General features: G+C 39.7%; 1 protein-coding gene and 1 long non-coding RNA gene across 4 annotated transcripts in view; one reads left to right on the top strand and one right to left on the bottom strand.

Annotated features, from left to right (window-relative positions):
* Nucleotides 1-19,384, top strand: part of pdlim5a (PDZ and LIM domain 5a) — a 53,710-nt gene that overhangs the window by 16,516 nt on the left and 17,810 nt on the right. Inside the window, exons 4-6 of one of the 2 annotated variants that reach the window (XM_070833650.1) lie at nt 14,147-14,186; nt 17,738-17,763; nt 18,789-18,809. In XM_070833650.1, the coding sequence (XP_070689751.1) occupies nt 14,147-14,186; nt 17,738-17,763; nt 18,789-18,809 (87 nt within the window). Of the gene's footprint in view, nt 1-14,146; nt 14,187-14,928; nt 15,351-17,737; nt 17,764-18,788; nt 18,810-19,384 lie in introns of both variants that reach the window. The other variant, XM_070833649.1, reaches the window with a different exon arrangement.
* LOC139203776 (uncharacterized) lies at nt 10,932-16,694 on the bottom strand. Of its 2 annotated transcripts, XR_011584409.1 has the most exons (4): nt 16,601-16,694; nt 14,125-14,207; nt 12,255-12,375; nt 10,932-11,073 (listed from the first exon to the last, which is right to left on the bottom strand). It is a non-coding gene; the product is annotated as an uncharacterized lncRNA (long non-coding RNA). The 2 variants fall into 2 exon arrangements; XR_011584410.1 differs by lacking the exon at nt 12,255-12,375.

Genomic DNA, 19,384 nt, shown 5'->3' with positions numbered 1-19,384 from the left:
AATGCATGAATGCAAATACCATGGTTACCAGGGTAATCATAGCACACCAACGTTCATTTAGCTGTCTGTGAGACATTCCTTGTTCCTCCTTATTTCTACAGTGGAAAACATATTACAGTAAATCTGAAATTACAGGTAACAGGTGCCAAAACAACAACAGTGTAAGTCTGTTGTGTTTTTCCATTCATTCGAGCCCAGATTGGTGTGTTTGAACCGAGTGTTAAGACAGGTCTCATAGTTCAACTCAGCAGCAAGATTTTTGTACATTATCAAAAACAAACAAAAATTGATGAGCAGCAGATTAAAGATGTTTTTGATTTTGTTTCAGATTTTTGATTTAGGGTCAGGCAGCCACCCCATCAACTGGTTCCCTTGTTAAACAGTAGGTCTTTACTTGAAAAAAAAAACACATCACACAGGTTTTGAACTTGAATTTCAAAAGCATCAAAGGATGTTTTATCAGCTTCTTTGATCCAGGAATGATTATGTTATTTATTATTTTATTAAGCGTTAAGTATTACAAAAATGCTTTTTGTTTGATAGTTTCCATCTCGTATTTTCTTTGCTTGGTCAAAGATAAATAGTTCATGATTTATGAGTTTCCATCCTACATCTCAGCATATAGGACTGAGCTATATTTGGCTACAGCAGCAAGTGCCTGGCAATGTAGTGTGTAAATTAAATTACATGGCTGTAAGTCTGTCACTTTATCACAGTGTGTCCTGACTGAATGAGAGATTCTGTAGGCTTTCAAAGATCAGTATCACATACAATGATTCAGCTAACTTGTTAGTACAGACTCCCACAGACAGACTTAGAATATCTGTAAAATAACTGGTATCGAGGGTTGTTTCTTTCTGTCCTGCATAACTGGAAGAGCAGTAAGGGAATAAATAGCAATGGTGACATGACTGGTCACTGATCTCAAGTCTTTGTTATTTCACTTAACATTTCAGTCTTGACCTGAGTTTTTCTTCTGTCTAGGAATGCACTCTGCATTGTAATGTTCATAATAGCTCTGAAAACACAATCTCGTGGTTCATGACCTTTGAAGCCTTCATGGCTCTCTGTCAAAACCATCCCAGTGTGTGCGTATGCAGCTCTCCTGCAAAGAGAGTGAGGTTTAGATACTGAAAGGCGCAGGAAGAGGAAAGAAGGAAGGATGGAAAAGGGGAGGCAAATGGAAGTAACAGCATGGCAACGAGATTAAAGAGAGACACATAAACAGTGGTGGAAATGGATTCTCCAAAACCGTCAGTTTTTGATCAACTTGGTTTGACATCTGCAGTTTCTGTAAACCGTGGATCAACCTGCCTGATGGCAGCAGGCGAGAATGTTAAAACATCACTGCTCCATGTTTAGATTCATAGATATCCATAAAGTTTTACTGTGATTACTTATGCACAGCTGTGGAAAAAATGCATTGAGTTTCTGGGACTTTCTTTTTTCATTGAACAGTTTTTCCGTTGTAATCTTCCGTGTCAAACTGAATTCCATTTGATGAGAATTAGAAAAACAACTAATACCTCGGTATCTAAACAGACTTTGGGAGAGATATCATGATGCATATGGAGCACCTGCTCATAACATTTACACACACACATTTGACAGTGGTAAGATTTTAGTTTAGAGGTTTCATTTAGTTTAAGTGACTGAAGTGATAGCTAAGAGACATTTCTTAGGAGTGACCAATGCAGAGGGATGTTTCCTCCATGCTGTTGGCTTTGTCCTGAAGGAGCCCCACCAGTACAGTGAAATCACAGTTTCAACTTTTAAATCAGCCTCTTCAGCAATGTAATTATTCTCTTTAGAGTTACACCAAAGTATTAAACCAATCACCCCGAGCCTCAACAAAACCACCTTTGTATTTCACTGTTATGCACTTCAATTGCCAGTGTCTGGCTAAATGCTTTATTCCCCACAGTAAAGTCATTTTTAAGCACGTTTAACTATTTAATGGGCCTGTGTGCATGTGTGTGTTTCAGTGTTTTTCACTAGTAATGGCACAGTCTCAAGGTCTTGATGTGTTTGAGGTAGCTAAAAAGTAAAAAAAAAAACCCCACAGTTGACATGATGCATTCACCCACATATACGTAGGCACATCACAGAACACTGCAAATGAATGAATGTTTTGACTAAACAAGCTATCACACAAAGATGAAGCAGCTTTTGTGTTGTGCTGAGTTAATTGGTTCCACTTCTCTTCTATCGGAGTGGAGATCTCACGCTGCTGAAAGGACCTCAAACAAGATAATTACAGTCTTTGACAAGCCCATTCTTTATGACTGAGTGTCTCAACGGTGGAGTCGTCACATTTATAATAGTGGAGTCTTATGTATTTATGAAGACAGCCACAACGTCAGGCCATAATAAGTCATGGGTAAACACAATCAGATTTTAGATCTCTTGTGCATGTGCAGTGATGCTTAATTGCAGTGCTGTGGTGGGGTTGTTTTGCTGTAATGGCGTTGATATACAGGACCCCCTCCACATGCACAAACACCACATGAGTCAGGTTTAGCTCACCTCAGCACTCTGTTTCTTGGGCACACATTCATTTGAAGTCCCCATTCACATGCTACATACATGCAAAGCCCAACAGAGAACGATAATGAAGAAACGCAAAATTCTTCACCGGAGGTATGGTAACCCTTAATGTTCATAATAAAGGCGTGTATACAGCCCCACACATGTACACGTACACAGGCAAGCACACATGCACAGATCTCATTGCAGCTGCTCGAGTTATTTTGAGTCTGGAAGTTGGCCCTGGGTACTCGGGTGAGGGGATGGGTGAGGGAAGTTTATTTAGGGTGTTGGGTGTGGGATATACGTTTTCATTTTGTTTACATTGTGTTCCCTTAATAGACACGAGATCCCTGGGTTGTACGTGCATATGCTAATGCTTGTGCACAGCCACATGCCCATCAACCGAAGACGCATACGAGCACATGCAATGATTGGATCTTGGTTTACCTTCCCCTGCTGCTGAAGATATCCTATATTGACATGGCCATGGTGCTACATGTCATTTCCCATTTGTCACATTGTAGATTTATTGTTTGTAAGGCAATTATCCTCCCAATGGAATCTGATATTGTCTGTGTGCACCTATATGACTAATGACCTCTCATCGTATCAGAAATATGAGACAATATGAGTTACATAACTGGTCATTTGATGTATGGGGGTATGTGTCAGTTACCTGTTTGTAGGCAAGACTGATACTTTAATCAAATGATGTATTGCCTGTTCTTAGCTTACATGTACACTTTGAAAGGAAAGCCCAGAATGGACAGCATGCTTTCTTGGAACTGGCCCGCGTGTAACAAGAACAGCGTGCTTGAATGAGCCTGGCTTTGAAGGAGACGGATAATTGGATTCCCTGTTTACAAAAGACTGGACAGACCACAGTTTTAGAAAAATACCTGGGTTAATGCAACTATTAAACAACATTTGGTGTGCTGTGTTAAGGTAGGTGTCTCAGAGCAAAGACAGGCAGCTTTCTATGAAGGCGCACATAGAATCACAATCACAATCATCTTTTATTGGCCAAGTATGTGAAGACATACAAGGAATTTGACTTTGGTTTTTCCACTGCTCTCGTATGCTTACAGGAGGTATTAGAGCACCTACCACCTTTAAGTCAGGTAGTAATGGAATCTCCCACCAGAGCTGTACAGTACATTACTTCTGTGTGGTAATGTCAGCCAGCAGAGATTCATGGTCTACACTTTAACCCATAGAGCACTGGACCACTCTGTTTCCTAGTCCTGGAAGGATATTGCTGTAAACTCTGTGCTTGATCAGGTAAATATAATTTGTTTGGTTTGAAGCCTGATGGAAGTCAATGGTGAACTCAAACTTTAGAGGTCCTTTAGAGGTTCAGCTGAAATGGAAGCTCATGATGTCAGTAGCTTATATGGCTGGCTTATTGCCGATTGTAATACTTTTCATGAAAAAAGCCCACTAAAGCTAAAGTCAAAATGTGTTGTATACTGGTATTACAACTGTAGCATTGGCTTGATCAGTTAAACTTGTGAGACTTGCACTGTAGCTGCAGAAATTCACAGCCCTCTGCAAATCCTCTGTATTCATAGACACTCTTTGCGCAGCTGCCATTGTCACTTACACGGCTCTGATATTTGCCAAAGATGTTCCAAAGCCAAGAGTGCTAAACTGAGCTCACCTGTCTCTGTCATTCAGTGCTCTGTAGAATCTGCCAAAGATCATTTAAAACTGATGGCCAACATCTTTGGCCAGTCTTGTAGTATTCTTTAGTAATATCCTAACACCAAGAGGTTCCAGCTACAGCAAAACACACCTGTCTTTTGCCTGTCTAGTCTGTTGTTTTTGCCAAAGAAAATACAAATCCCAAGAACATTAGGGGTCTGTGAAGGTAGCCCGCAGATATTTTGAAGCCAAGAACACTGTGTTAAGCTATCTGTCTCTGCTCTTTTAATTTTTCTTTGCTGTTTGCCAAATATATCTTAGTGCAAGCCAAGAACACTCATCTTTAGGCCAGCCAGCATTGTTGAATGATACCCAAATGGGCAGCTGGAACAGTGAGAAGAATCATCTGGAGTGATTAGAAGATAAAAACAAGAAGCTACGTTTCATAAGCACTGAGTAATTACTATAAATGTAATCGGGGTATAAGGCTCAGTCAGAACATAAACTGTGCACTCAGCAGTTTTGTTCCAAATAAAATAAACATGTAATTGTAGTTACAAATGACTCTATAATAAATTGTAATCAACATGTTTTGAAACACAATACACTTATGTCCCAGACACAATTTGTCGTCCTTTCTCGTCGTTCTCACATTGAGCTTTAAGTCTACTGTGCTACCAGTGCAGATCGGCCGGCATGTATTTAAATTCAACCAAATGCGTATTTATGTTCGCCCTGATTTAATTACATAATCATATTACTGTATGTTCAACTCAGGCAGCGGTGTGTCTGCTTGAGACACAAATATGTTGCTATATTACTTTTCAACACAATATATTTTATGTTAATACCATAATATCTGCGTATACTGTGGATATCTAAGATGCTCAGATGAATATACTGATGCAAACGTTGCACTCTTGTCCCTCCCTGACCTTTTCCTCATCTTTTACTTCATCCAAGCTCATCTGTTGAAAATGCTTTGATTTTTATAGTGGAAAAAAAGAAGCTGAATGAATTCCCTAACCTCAGGTATTTGGTGAGTGTCAGAGCCAGGATCATGTTATGATCGCTGTCGCATCTGTGTCGCTGAACTTTATGAGAAATGTGACTCTTAGTGTCACTCAGAGAACCACCTGAGAAAAGTGTGCTTGTGTGAGAGAGAGAGAGAAAGCGAGAAATGAGTCAGGTAGGCAGAACCAGAAAGCTGGACACAAAAAAATTAGAAATAAGATGAAAAAATATTAAGGAAATTAAAAATAAGCCAGTAAATCTTGCATCTTTGTGACTGAATCTCTCCGAGTGATACTGATATCCATAACCCTCTCAAAAGACCTAATGCCAGATGTTGAATATGGAAAACACCTCCTAGTCCAGCTGTTGGCCATTTTGATGGGCAGGCTGTCTCAGTGCTGAGTGCTGTCTCCTTATTCTGTCTTTCTTTCCTCTGTTTGATGTACTGTGTTGTTTCTTTTTTTTTGCTGTCTTAAAAAAGTAACTGCGAGCTGTCAGAGAGAAGGAAAGAAACTGTAAAGTAGGCTGCACTAGAATTTATAAGAAAATATAACTCACTTTCTCTCTCTCTCTCACTCCCATTAAATAACTTTCTTTTTACCCGTCATTATTTTACCGGTAATTCTTCTGCTGAATACACACACTGTTAATGTAATTATAAGTACATTGTTTGAGACCATAGTCCAGTGCTGGATAGATCTTAAAAACCCAGCACTAAAGGCCTGTTAATCTTGAATCCCTGCTGTAATTCATCCCATTTGTGGCTCCCTAGAATTATATGGATGTCCTCATTCAGTTTGGACCCCCGTCTATCGTTGGTTTCCCTTATGGAGCCCCAGCATGTACTGAGTTTGCCTTCAAGGCAGAGATTCCTGAACTCCGTCTGCCCACAACTCACACTTGAAACAATGTGATCTGCATCACACCAGGGCTTTGGTTGTGTTGGGTTTAACCTGTGTTGTATGAAACATAGGGTAGGATTGACTTTAAGTAAGTTTGACAGCACTGACATGACTTTGATAAACCCAGATTTGCTCTGGGGATCACTCTGGTGTTTCTCTGCTCCTCTGGCTGTATGGTTCTAGTCAAGATTGTCATATTGTGTTTGTCAGTCAGCTGCAGTGAGAAAGAAGAAACTCAGTTCCTGTGACTTCTATATATCTGTGTTTGCAACATGAAAATTACATCTTTTGCAAGCAGACTGGCTACACTCCAATTACAGTCCATGAGTCATTAGTTTATTCAATTACACTTTAAATCTTTTAAACGACAATAGCAATGCTCAGCGTGGGACTTGCCATGAAGTGTTCACAGAGGTATGAAAGGGCATTTTTAGGTCAACAGTCATTAACAACGCTTAAGAATTGCTTTAAAGATGCCAGGTTCTGTTGCAAGAAAAACATTGTGAAAATGCGTGGGTATTTGGGCTTTGCTGTTTGGGTGTGCGACTGCATGCCAACACGTGTTTGTGTCTGTCCTTTCCCTTTGCCTGTGCGTTTATCTTAGTGCCTCCATGTGAGCTCCTCTGTTTATACGTACAGTGTTTTACTTCTTGGTCAGTCTGCTGTGAAACAAAGCTGTAAAAGTTTAAATTAGATTTAAAAAGACAACACAGGACACATCTACCGTTTTACTGCCCCATGACTCCAGAGACGGTGCAGCCAGTCAGACTAACTTACTCCTATAGACACGACGGTTAAACCAAACAGTTGCCTTACTGTTTCACATAAAAAACATCTGTCCTCTGCCTTTAAGATATATATATTTGCATAGATGTACTTCATGTTACTTTTATGATCTTTGGAAAACGTCTCAGAAGAATTGCGTGCTGCACAAGCACAGAGACTATTCATCTGTTTTATTACCTCCAATTATGTGAATTTTGGTGTGCCACTTGATGTATGCATTACAGCAATAACTTTTCACCTTTGATGTAGTAAAATGTTTCATACATTGTAAGAGATCAAAATATGTCTTCCCACCCCCTCTATTTACTATTTAATGGACTTCATGTCTCCTATTGTCCAAATTCAGTAAACATAGCAGCAACATATTCCACTTTCTGTGCCTCATGTTTTTATTTTCATACTATTATTGTAACACTATTTTCATCCAATTGTTTTTCCATTTTATAACCTTCGTTTAGTCAAGACAAGCAGATGTAGTTGGTCCTTTCTCTTACTGTGGAGTGGTGGGTTTTAGTCCCAGAAATGTTACTCCCCCTGCTCCTGTGCTCTGTTGGGGTTTTGATGCAGTGTTGTTGACCTGCAGGCTGTTGGAGAAATTGGCTCCTTTCTCCTGCCCTGGTGGGGTTTAACTTAATGTGCCTGTTTCCTCTCATGGTCTGCTTTTAAGACTCCTAAGGGTACCAGTTCACTGCTGTGTGTTTTTGTTACAAAATGAGCTCTATGTGCTTGTTGCCATGTTACCACAGGAAACACCATGGCTATACTGCATGTTTAGGCATTTTCTCTCCGTTCATTGTCTTCTTTTGTGGTAAACTAGAATTAAAAAAAGCACATTTGGTGTAATTATCAAATCTCCTGTTTATAGTCTTAGATTTTTCAGATTTAGCCAAAGGAAGTTGATATAAAATGTGTCTTCGTGTACACATTAGAAGACCAGAATAGCTATCCTTAAATGTACCATACAGTAAGAGATATTGTCATTAATGTGAAGACGCTTGATTCTAGGTCAGGTCAACTCTCTATTGAGTACCAACTTTTTTCCATCAGATAAACAGACAACAGGCAGCTAGAAGTGTAAGAGCCGCTTTCATGAAACCCACAGTGGATTTGTACCCTCAGGCTTGTTGTCTAGCCGTATTGATCTATGGCAGAGGATAAAGAAGCACAACCATTGCAGCATATATGTAACATAAAACCTATTTTATTTAAGTTTTTTTTCTGCCTGTGACTGCAATTGTCCAAACATACTTCAGATTTTATCCAAGTTGAGTTAACTGGCTAATGTTTTTGTAGTGAAACTGCTTTCGTTTTAAGATATCTTGTTCCTTTGGTCTGGTCAGTGTAGCATCTCATGTGATGTCATACTCAGCTGAAAGGCCTGTCGAGGCCTCTGTGGAGATAGTGGTGGGAGGTAGTGGATAAGGAACAGGGAGGATCTCTCTCTCACACACACACACACACACACACACACACACGCACGCACGCAGAAACATACTTAACACACAGACCAGAGGTACTTGTGGTCTGTGGGTGACCGTCTCCAATGGTCTTGCCCAGTGTGAGGGCTGATAAAGACAGGCAGACTCAGCTTCCAGATCTATTTAAAGGTCAGTTCTAGATAAAATCACACATTGGTCTTGAAATAGCAGAGAAAAAAACACAGTTGTTTTTGGAATTAATCACACCAGCAAAGGAATGTAACACCAGCTTGTGAAATCAGGAGTTAAACTCCTCGCTCACTCATCCAATGTCCATCTGTCTTTGAGTATGTATCTATAACTATACCATACCTACACAAACTCCCTCTCCCTCTATACTGCCAGTGCATACATGCACACAAACACACTTACTGTTGACACCGAAATACTGAGCCACACGTGGCAATAATCCTGCCAGTCACTCTGGTCTTACTTGGTGCCCTGGCATTCGCTCCTGGTCACGTTGGTCTGTCTGCTTCAGTTTAAGGTAAAATTACAAAAACCCTGAAACCAAACCAGCCCACTCTTTCCCCTTTTTCCTAATAAGGCACAGAAAAAGAAATAAATAGACAGGGACTGAGAGTGTGTGTCGCACCTTCAGGAATGACGACTGCATACATTTTAGAGGGCTTTGTTTCAATAATCATTATCACTCTGGTTTCAAAAACAGTTACCTCATTCTCAGGAAAGAGAAAAAAAAGGAGCATGAAAGGCAGGAAGGACTAAGAACAGGGGAGTGAGATAATTAAACACAATAGAAAAGGATGGAAAGGTGTAGAGATGGGATAAAAAAAGAGAAGAGGGCCGCAAAGAGAAAAAAGGAATGGGAACAAGATTTTTTTCTAGTTAAGACAGAAAAAACAAAGTTAAAGACATGTTTTAAGTTAATGGCCCTGAAGCACACTTGTGCCAGTACATAAATTATGACCCTGATTTGCACAGTGAGGGAGCAAGTGTGTCCCTCTCTTTGAATCACGTGTTTCATGCTTAAATCTGTTGCTGCTTCCCTTGGGAAAGAAAAGTTTAATCTTGCATTAGTTGCATTATTAATGCATAAAGACATGTCACAGTGTCATTTTGTGTCTTCTAACTATATTACATTCTGCCATGTTGTGTTAAAGTCGTGTGAAGAACGGAACAAAGGTGAATTTCAGTTATTTCAGAAATAACAAATATCAAAAACACCAGATTTTTCAAATGTTGGTTTAATTTATTCAATATTTACTCAAAGGGTTTTCACTTCAATTGGACAAGATCATTCCCTTCTGTCCTTGGCAGGAATGCAAAACGTACCACAAAAACATGTCTCACAAAGACAAATTAGGTGTAAATTTAAGATAAGATCACGGCTCATAGGAAAGCAGACTGGATTTGAGCTTTTCTGTACCACAGTACAACTGTGTTAAAGAAAACCCAGCCATCTAAAACTGGATCGATCAAGTTTAAGACTTTCACACATACATAACATAAACCTGGATGCACACACTGCATCTCTGCAGTATGTGTGAGTGTGTGTGTGTGTAAATCTTATTTACAGGTGCTAACGTTGCAGAGGGTATAAACTGGTCCTTGTTGTCAGTGTTATTGCGCTACCCCAGTAACCTTTCCTGTCACGCCAGAAATCCTGGTCACCACACCCTGCATAATGCATCATTGTATGTGTGTGTGTGTGTGTGTGTGTGTGTGAGTGTGTGTGTATGTCAACCGGCCTTTGTTCATTTACTGCTTTTAATGATTTCCAAATAACAGCACGCTTCATTAAAGTCCTACTTTATACTGAAATACACTGATGTGTGTGCAGCTGTACGAGACAAACAGATATGATTGCAAGGAGCTATATGTATGCATGCATGTCAGTGTGTGTCTGTGTGTGTATGATTTTTCAGGGTACACCCATGTGAGGAGTTTTTGTGTTTGAGTAAATAAGAGGGCGACTTTATGAAAGGTCACACATATGAAGACATTGTGTGACAGAATCACTTAAACTTCCACAAATTCTCTCAGACATGTTGTAGCTTGAAGGTCTGTGTCTGTATTTGTTGTTGTGTAGTATGGAGTGTATGTTCAGCTTATACTGATGTTACTAACACATTCCAGTCAGTGTCACCTCTGTCCAAATCACTCCTGCCTCTTGACCACCCCTTTTTTTTAGCCATAAAATTACACACACACACACACACAGGCAACAATCTCTTATTGATTCAGTATGGCTGGTTGCTTGCTGGTGACGCTGACGGCGTGTCAGGACACAGCCCTGGAAACATTGGTCAATGATCTCACTCGAGTAAGAATAGACCAGAGAGATTAAACACAAATGCACAACTGAGAACATAGAACAGCCGTGAGGGCACGGATGATTTGAGAGGAGATGAAAAAGAGACAGCATCCTCCTCTTTGTGACAGATCAATTTACTGTATAAATGTGGGGGAAAGAAAACTGTAAAGAGACTCACATCACTGGAAAATTAAGCCATTTCAAAAAACAGTTTAGCTCTTGTTCTCTTTAATGATGCGCATAATATACAGTACATTATAGAATATAATCAGATGACGAGATGTAGATAAAACACTCCACTGCACCACTCCACCACACAAACTGGGCTAAAATATTAGCTCAGTTGTGTGGAAAAGTCAACAGTTTTACATCATACAGTTGACAGTATTTACTGCAGGGCTGGATGTCATTATTTTCTAAGATGTCCTGCTGTTTTGTTCATTCCCTGTAAATTCCAAAAGAGAAAAATGTTGACGAGAGTGGAAACAGAACAGAGAAAATCTAACAGCCCATGAAAGCATTCTGTCAGCGTTATGTATCACTCAAAAATAATTAATTAGGAAAACATTACAAATCAGACCATGGAAACTAAGAAAACATGCAAAATATTTATGAGCATGCAAACCCTGATGACCAATGTTCAAAGAGAAGTAGAATAAATATTACCATAAATGACTTATACTTAACAAAATATGGAAATATGTGTAAGCGCCACCACTGTAACCAGAGCATGCACACGGATGTGGTGTATGTATCAAAGCAAAACCAAAATAGCTGTCACCACAAAGAATTGCTTGGGAAACACATTTACATGAGCCGACCATTTTCTATATGATATGAAACTTCCCTGAACATGAAACAGAGTGGGGGACACACAGACCCGTAGAGCCTGACAGTTAACATGGAACATGCAGAGTCATAAATGCAAACGAAGGGAAACAGAAATGTTTTATACCAGCTGCCCTTCATCGCTGAATCAAATGAAAGCATTCACACTGAGGAAGAACACACACATATACAGTGCAGCAAATGTTTCCATGTGGTGTGCAGGAGGTACACATGTGCAATGTCATCATTGTCACACTGTCAGTGCCTTTATTGCATCCACTTACTCTCTGACCCTCACACATTTGAACTATGGAGAAGCATTCCTGTCAAAGAGCTTGATACAGTGCAAGGTCCTGTTGTTCCTCTCCTATAAGCGATGTTGTGCTCAACAGAAGACCATTGTTCTGGAGACGTGTATGTATTTTTATTTTCCAAATGTAACTGCTGTTGTAATGCACACAGTATGCAACCGATGCAGCATAAACATATTTTCAAAACATTCTCTCTAAGTGTCTTTTGACACTGACAGCCTCTTGAGTTTCGGGAAGATCAACATGGATAGATACAACTCTCTTAAGTTGCTCCAAGGTCATGCCAAGTCCCAGAAACTTGGAGGAGAGATTTTAATGTCTCTAACTTAAATTAAACTTAGGTTCTTATTCACTTTCTGGTGGGTGTGTTCTTTTTCTCCCACTCACCGTATGACCCCAACACGTTGCCATGTCGGTGTTTCCACTTATAGCTGCAGTGAAATCGAGCTTACAGTACACAGAGATGACAGAGATGTATTTGAAATACCTCTTTAATACCCTGGTGTTCTCCTTCCCACTCACAAAAGTCCATGCCATTGGTTTGCGCAAATCAGGGCTGTCCTCAGATCACATTTGATGATGTACCAGTATAGCGTATTCAGTGAAATCTACAGGGGAGGCATACAGCTGACACAGTGTCACTGAGACAAAAACCAAGTGAGGTGGGTTGCCTCAAATGATATCAGGGATGTCTTTAACACTTTTCTTAAACCACTCATGATGTCATAAACATGTGACCTCCTCCAGGCCATCAGCAGGCCGACTGCCCTCTGAAGACGTCCTCAGTCCACCATGCTGTCCCCCTTTGTTTTTCTTCACTAACACCAGCTCCCGGCAACATGAACATAGTGAAGGCAAGAACAAAGCTCACAGATTGTTCTGTTCTTCTAAAACAGAGCGTGCAGTAAGAGGCTGCAAACAGCTCCAGCAGCCATGTCTGGTATGAGAAGTGTTTTTTTAGTATTAAACCACGTAAGCCTATTCTAGTAGGATCTAAATACAGATCCAAATACAAGTATGAATTTGAGAAAAGGCATAATATGGGACCTTTAAACTTAGCTTAGCCTTTTGGTTGGACAAGAGAAGTGTCCCAAGCACCTTTTGTCAGAGAATTATATCCAAAATCCACAAGAATGAGAGTTGTTGTGACTACTAAAAATAGGATTTAGACTTTCTGGGCTGTCCCTGTGGCAGGTCAGTAGAGTTGTAGAGTAATGTTACAGCACAGTGTCCTTTTGAGACTGGTGTCAATATAATTTAAGATCCTCACCTCATATGGAACAGAGGAACAGAGTATCACTATCAGGATACTGTTGGCAAACCAAAACTACAGAGGAACAACCAGCAGAGAGGAAAAGGCCAAGCTTATGAGGAGCTTTATCTGTGTGCTGATGTGGTTCTAGCTACTACAAGGCTGTCGGTTCAAATTTACAGAGGTGAAGGACATGAACCTCCCTGAGGAAGTTTCTAGAAGGGCTGCTCTGAAAGGAATGTGGGGCTGCTGACATTCACACGTCTTCAGTTACTGCACAGTTGTCTTAACCTTTAATTTACGTTAACTCGTGTATTTTCCCCTTCATATCATGCTCAATGAAGTTGTGAGCCACTGAACAACATTTAGAGTTACATTCATGCGCAACTGTTTAATGAGGAAAGTCACTCTTCTGAATATGTGGTATGACTTATAGGAGTGAATATTGATCCGCTGTGGTAAATTAATCGTTTCGGTCAGTCCTGTCCTATTGTATCAGTATCACCTTGAACCAAGCAGCTAAACTAAAATCACTGTGAACAGATGAAAAATTATTCTGAGGATAGTTACAGGCATATTCTCAGATGATCTTTAGCGGAGCTCATGGCTCAGTGTGGCATCAAGAGTATCAAACACCAAGAGTATCAGATTGATACAGGCTTTTATAGACTAAAAACAGCTGCCTTTAAAAGAGCACATACTTTGAAAGAGACCACAGTTTTCAACCCTGGCAGCTTATGTTTTATAGACACACAAACAGATACGCCGTTTTTTGGATTCTGTCGTAACAGATGACAGAGAGCTCTCCATGTTGGATTCTATGCTGAGAGCTCAGGATTAGTGATTATTCACCATAACCACAGTTTGTCCCAACCTCAGTAAGATCTGAACATGTTACAGCATGACCGTCACAGTTTTGAATGGCTCAATAAATATCAGCAAGTGTACATTTGAAAATCTTTAGCTTTGATGTTGGCTAAATGTGACTTAAGTCTATAATAAGACTACGTTTTCAGATATCAAAAACATATTTCCTATTCAAAGGAAATATCGAAATGAAAAAGAATTCAGGTTGTGCAATCATAACTCAAGCACTTTCTCTTACCCTTCTCCTTCCCTCTTTCCAGGGCCTCCAGTGTTCCTAAACCTCCTCCTGTGGCACCAAAGGTACTGTAACACAGCATGTCACTGAAATAACACAAGATTATACACACTCGAGAGTACTGCAGTGAAATATTACTGCTTAGTTAAGGCAAGGCACGCCCGGTGATGAATTTCAATCTGGCTGGACCGAAACGTTTTCATAAAGTATGTTTACGTATAAATATGAACTAATTGGGAAAAACACATTTTCATAGTATAGCAACATTTTTTATTTCATTGGGTCTTGAATTCTGATCTGTTTTTTTCCGTGTTGATACATAAGTTTTGTGGAGATGCTATAGAACAGGGAAAAAGAAACTGATGATAAGAAGAAAAAAAAAAAGTAATTCACCTGGGGTACCATATTATTTATATGTACATAGTGTTTGGGTTACTTTTCTTCAGTTACAACACCCTTCTGAAACGATGCCATACACAAATGTTTGCTGCATGAAATCCACTTTTGTTTTTTCTAATCTTGCTACATTTATTTTTTATTGTTAGTGAAAGTTAATTATACCGATGCTTCCCTATTCCAGAAAGTTCTCAGAACACATTTACAGAGCCTAAAGTAGTTGTTTATTCCAACTATCTTTGAATTGAATCAAACTGTGTTTAATGGATACATTATACACTTTATCCAGTAAAAAGCCAAAGGGACGAACACACATCCATGAATCATAACCGGGGAGGCATCAGTATAGTGTTTGCTGTGTTGTGATTTGTTTTTTGTTTGTATTTGCATGCTCTTCTCTCATGTCGATAGGACGACAGATCAGACATCATAAAACCAGTGGCCCTCACCCATCCACCTCCACCACTCCATCCCCACCCCCACTCCACCGTCCCCTACAACAAGGCCCCCAGGCCTTACAGGGGCTGTGGAACGGAGAGCGAATACCCTCCTTCACAGTCCCCTTTTGCTCCCTTCATTCCATCCCCATCATCTGCCTTCACTCCTGCCTCCTCCCACACCTCCCTCCCTCTTCCTCCTCCTCCACCTCCTGTCTCTTACCCATCCTCTTCCTCCTCCTCCTCCTCCCCCCCTGTCCTCGTTCCGCCCCAGCCATCAGTGTATAACACGCCCATCAACCTCTACTCCAATGAGAACGCATGTGAGGTGGCCATTGGGCAGAGGCGGGGCCTATTGGAGAGTCAGGGTGGAGCCTTACCTTTGCAGTTTAATGGGTGAGTGGCGTTCTCTCCAGCCAATCAAAACAAATGAATCGATTTTCTTCATTATATCTACCTCTGACTTGATTCCATTCAAGCTGTCAAATGTCTAATATATGATTTTTACACTGTTACGGATGGCTGTGATTTTCCTCACGTGCATTCGTAGTTTTAGAAAGACAAAAAGACACTTGTGCTATGTGCAGTAGCCAGCAGCATTTGTTTTGTTGGTGTTTGTTAGCTTTAGAAAAAAAGAGGAGATAAAAATTTAAATGAACTACATCAGTGTAAACTCATTAAGTAGGTTTTGTTTAAGTTAGACAAGTATAGAGTTTACAGTTTCTGCCCTGATTCATGAAGTTGGTGTTTATCCAAGCATATTTTAAAGTTTGTTTATCCCGTGCAGCCCACTGATCAGCCTCTCCAGACTTGGAATCTTGAAATCCTGGAAGTGATTTTCAAAGTTCTTCCACATCATTAAATCAGACTCACATGCCTGTTGGTGTTTTGTTTAGAGGAGAAAAACATTTTTAAAAAAGCACGATATTATATCATACTTCACAGTGTGGAAATCCATGGTTTGAGTTAACAAGACAATCCAAATTATGATGCCAGTATTTGTGAGTGTTGTTCATCATAATGTTGAAAAGTTATGGAGATCTTAAACTACCAGTCTGGAAACACTGACATGTAAGCAAAGCAAAGTGGGTTAATGTAGGATTAGTTTACTGTAGGAACTTGAGAAACTGCAATTCAGTACTGAAAGACAATTAAAAGCTGAGTTCTTGTGACTGAAAACTGGTAAATTGAGTGAATTTAAAATGAGCTTTTGCAGTCCTGTTAGAATAAAAGAACATAATGAAACATAAAGTTACTTTTTCCAGGTTGAAATCTGATAGAATAGACTGAAACTAAAATCACTACAGATGTGTATGGACAAAGTAAAATACCCCTGGCATGATGGCTGTGTGATCTTTTTACTCACAGCAACACATATCAACCTATTTCCATGAAACGAATCAAATGTTTTGCTTCGCTAAATGAAAGTAGACATCTTCTGTATTTTGTATTGAGATCAGGTGTCTGAAAGCAGCACCACATTTAAAACATATTAGTGGTTAGTACTGCTACAATTCTCTCTCTGCCTCTGCCTGTCTTTCTAATTCTTTCCTTCCATTCATCTTTCAGTTTCTCTTTTTAATTACCATGTCTCATTTTCCCCCTGCCATCCTTCACACCCATCCTTTTTCCATCTTTCTACTTACTTGGCGCCTCTCTTTACATGATTCCTGCCACCAGCTTTTCCCTCCTCTGTTTCTGTCTCGCTCCCAGCTCTGCTTTCTCCAGAGGCATAGTGAGTGTAACTATGCTATGATGATGCTGTGACTAAGCTGTGTATATATAGCCTGCGTTGGTAACTAAAGCTGTGTGGCATTCTCTTTGCTCTTGTAGCAAATCACACAGTCAATAAAGGTTTTAGCCTTGAAGCCATGTAGATTTCCACGTAGACTGTGTCTCTTCACAGACTAACACACCTTCAAAAAGACATCTTTTCATTCACTTGTCCATTCATTCTCATTCTCATCTCAACAAGTGGGTGTACGTGGATGTCTTTGATTTATTGCACTCAGGATACCAAAGGAACTGAATATACTCCTTTTCCAACTCATGATTTCTTTTTCATTTTCATATTTATACTCTGTCTGTGCTCTTAACACACTGACAAAAGGATCAGTGGTTTCTCTTTCTGTGAGACTCAGCAGACACCAGTGATCTGCACAATATAATCTTACACCATGCACACACGCACAAGCTGCACTTCAGCTGGGTACACAGTCATCCTCAAGTATCACAGATGACATTTAATAGCATAGACTACTTTATGAAAGCAGGTTCTGGATCTGTTTTTAGTGTTTGCATGGACTTAACTTACTTTCTTCACACTAACAGGTGGCTGTTCTTTTTACCCTTTTCATCCTCTTTGCTTGTATTCCAAGTGATAATCTGTTCCACAGCTGTAATAGTTAATTTGGTCACAGTAGGGGTCAACACACAGGTTTAATACAGGTTAATGTTGCAAAGACATTGTCATCAGTTATAGTCTGCATAATTATGTATTGCCTTTTTTGTAAAGCACTTTCTGCTTTGAGAATTTCTCAAATTTTGCACTAACCTCTCTGTAGAATTAGCGGAAGTTAGTTTTTGATTTTTATGGATTTATTTTTCCTTTCTGCTTGCTTGTGTGCATGCTCTAAATGAGCTGTGTGGCTCGTTTCAGAAGGGATTTTTCAATGACGGTTTTCAATTCCTTTACTTAAAAATGACAAGAATTTGGACGTGTGTATGCCAATGTTCCCTGTCTTTCTCTCTTCCTTTCAATCCTTCTTTTTTCTGCTTTGCAGACTGCAGCACCTCCTTCAGTCACAAAGTATGTCTCTGATGCATGTCAGCTTATGAGTGTTTGACTGCCTGCCTTCGTTTTTACCCGCCGACCTCTGTGCTTATGTGCGCCTGCTTCATCGTGGCATTGCATGCATTTGCTTGGGATTTTACTGCAGAACATGATTCATGATAGTAATATTTTATCATTCAATTAGCTTAATTTCATGTGTGTATTATGTCAAAACTGCAACACACATACATGATATAATACGCTGAGGCTACTGTATTTTTTTTTTTACTGTAATTGTAAATTTGATATTGACAGCACACAGGGGCTATATTGTCAGACACTTCCAGTATAACTGTAAGTGGGTGACCAGGCTCACATAGAGCTGTCAACACTCTCACACCCACATAGCTGCTGCTGTAACAAGAATGTGTCGAGAGACATTCATAAATCAGTCTCTTCAGTGTGCAAGGTGAGTGTGTTGGTGGGTGTGTGTATTTACAGGTGATTTATTGACAGCAGTCCCTGAACAGCCTTCAATGCCCCTCTCTGTGTGTGTGTGTGGGTATTTGTCCTAAGAGCTGATTTATTGACAGCCAGTTAGTAACAGGCCTGTCACCACTGTGTTGCTAAGGAAGATTGCAGATACACACACATTTACTGTTCATACACTCACACAAACACAAACCACACATGTATCACACATGTTTTCATTATTATTCAAGTGAAATTCTTATATCGTGTTTTCTATGTTTTTACTTTCCAAACTGTCCAAATTATGAATGAATGTACATTTATAGAAGTTCAGACAGTTCAGTAGCTCCCTCATGTGGCTGTACAAAGAGCTGGCTTGTATACAGAGATTGTTTGTCCCTCCTGCTGATGCTTTCAAATGTCTGCATGGTTACTGGGCTCTGGGTTTCGCATGCAGTGGGAGTTGTGGTCAATATGTTGTTGTTGTTGTTGGGTTTTTTTTAACTATCCACCATCTAAATTCTTCTGTCTGTTTGTTAATATTTCCTTTATTTAACTCTTCACACTCTTCTACTTTACCTCCCCTGTAGTGGACCTCAAAGTATTTTGAAGTAAGTCTCTTCAGATAATTTCATTTTCTCTTTATGGCCATTTTGAATGTTGCTGTTATATTTTTCCCTACCTTTATTTAGTGTATTTCTGTTTTCCGTGTTTTTCTCTGTCATTGGTTTTCAAGAAAACCGCCGCCACCAAGGTATCCAACTGGTTCAGACACCTAACAAAGTGTGATGTGCCCCCCCCCCCCCTTTTACGTGTCTAATGAACACAACTTTTCTTCACTGTGCCACATTTTCGTCTTATGTTAACCTGCAGTCTAAACATCGTACAGTTTAATACCATTCAGCTCTAACTGAATCATTACTTGTCATGTAATGTGAATACATTTACTGTATATCATTTTAAAATCCTTGGTTGAAATGAATCTCCTAAAATGACTAAAACACTTTGTCTCACAAAACACTCTGATGGACAGAGCTACGCACGCAAGTTGTAGGTCTACAAGTATAAATGTTTTATAGGTTCCTGCTAAATTACAAGTTCTACATTTCACTTTAATAGGTTATAATACCTCCAAGGAAATGACATCAGCCTTCATCTCTGTAAAATTAAAAGTATATTTGTTGAT

Source organism: Pempheris klunzingeri, chromosome 7, assembly GCF_042242105.1.
Source record: "Pempheris klunzingeri isolate RE-2024b chromosome 7, fPemKlu1.hap1, whole genome shotgun sequence".
Taxonomy (NCBI): Eukaryota; Metazoa; Chordata; class Actinopteri; order Acropomatiformes; family Pempheridae; genus Pempheris; species Pempheris klunzingeri.
The sequence above is the reverse complement of the archived record's forward strand: the minus strand, read 5'-3'. Positions and strand labels throughout refer to the sequence as shown.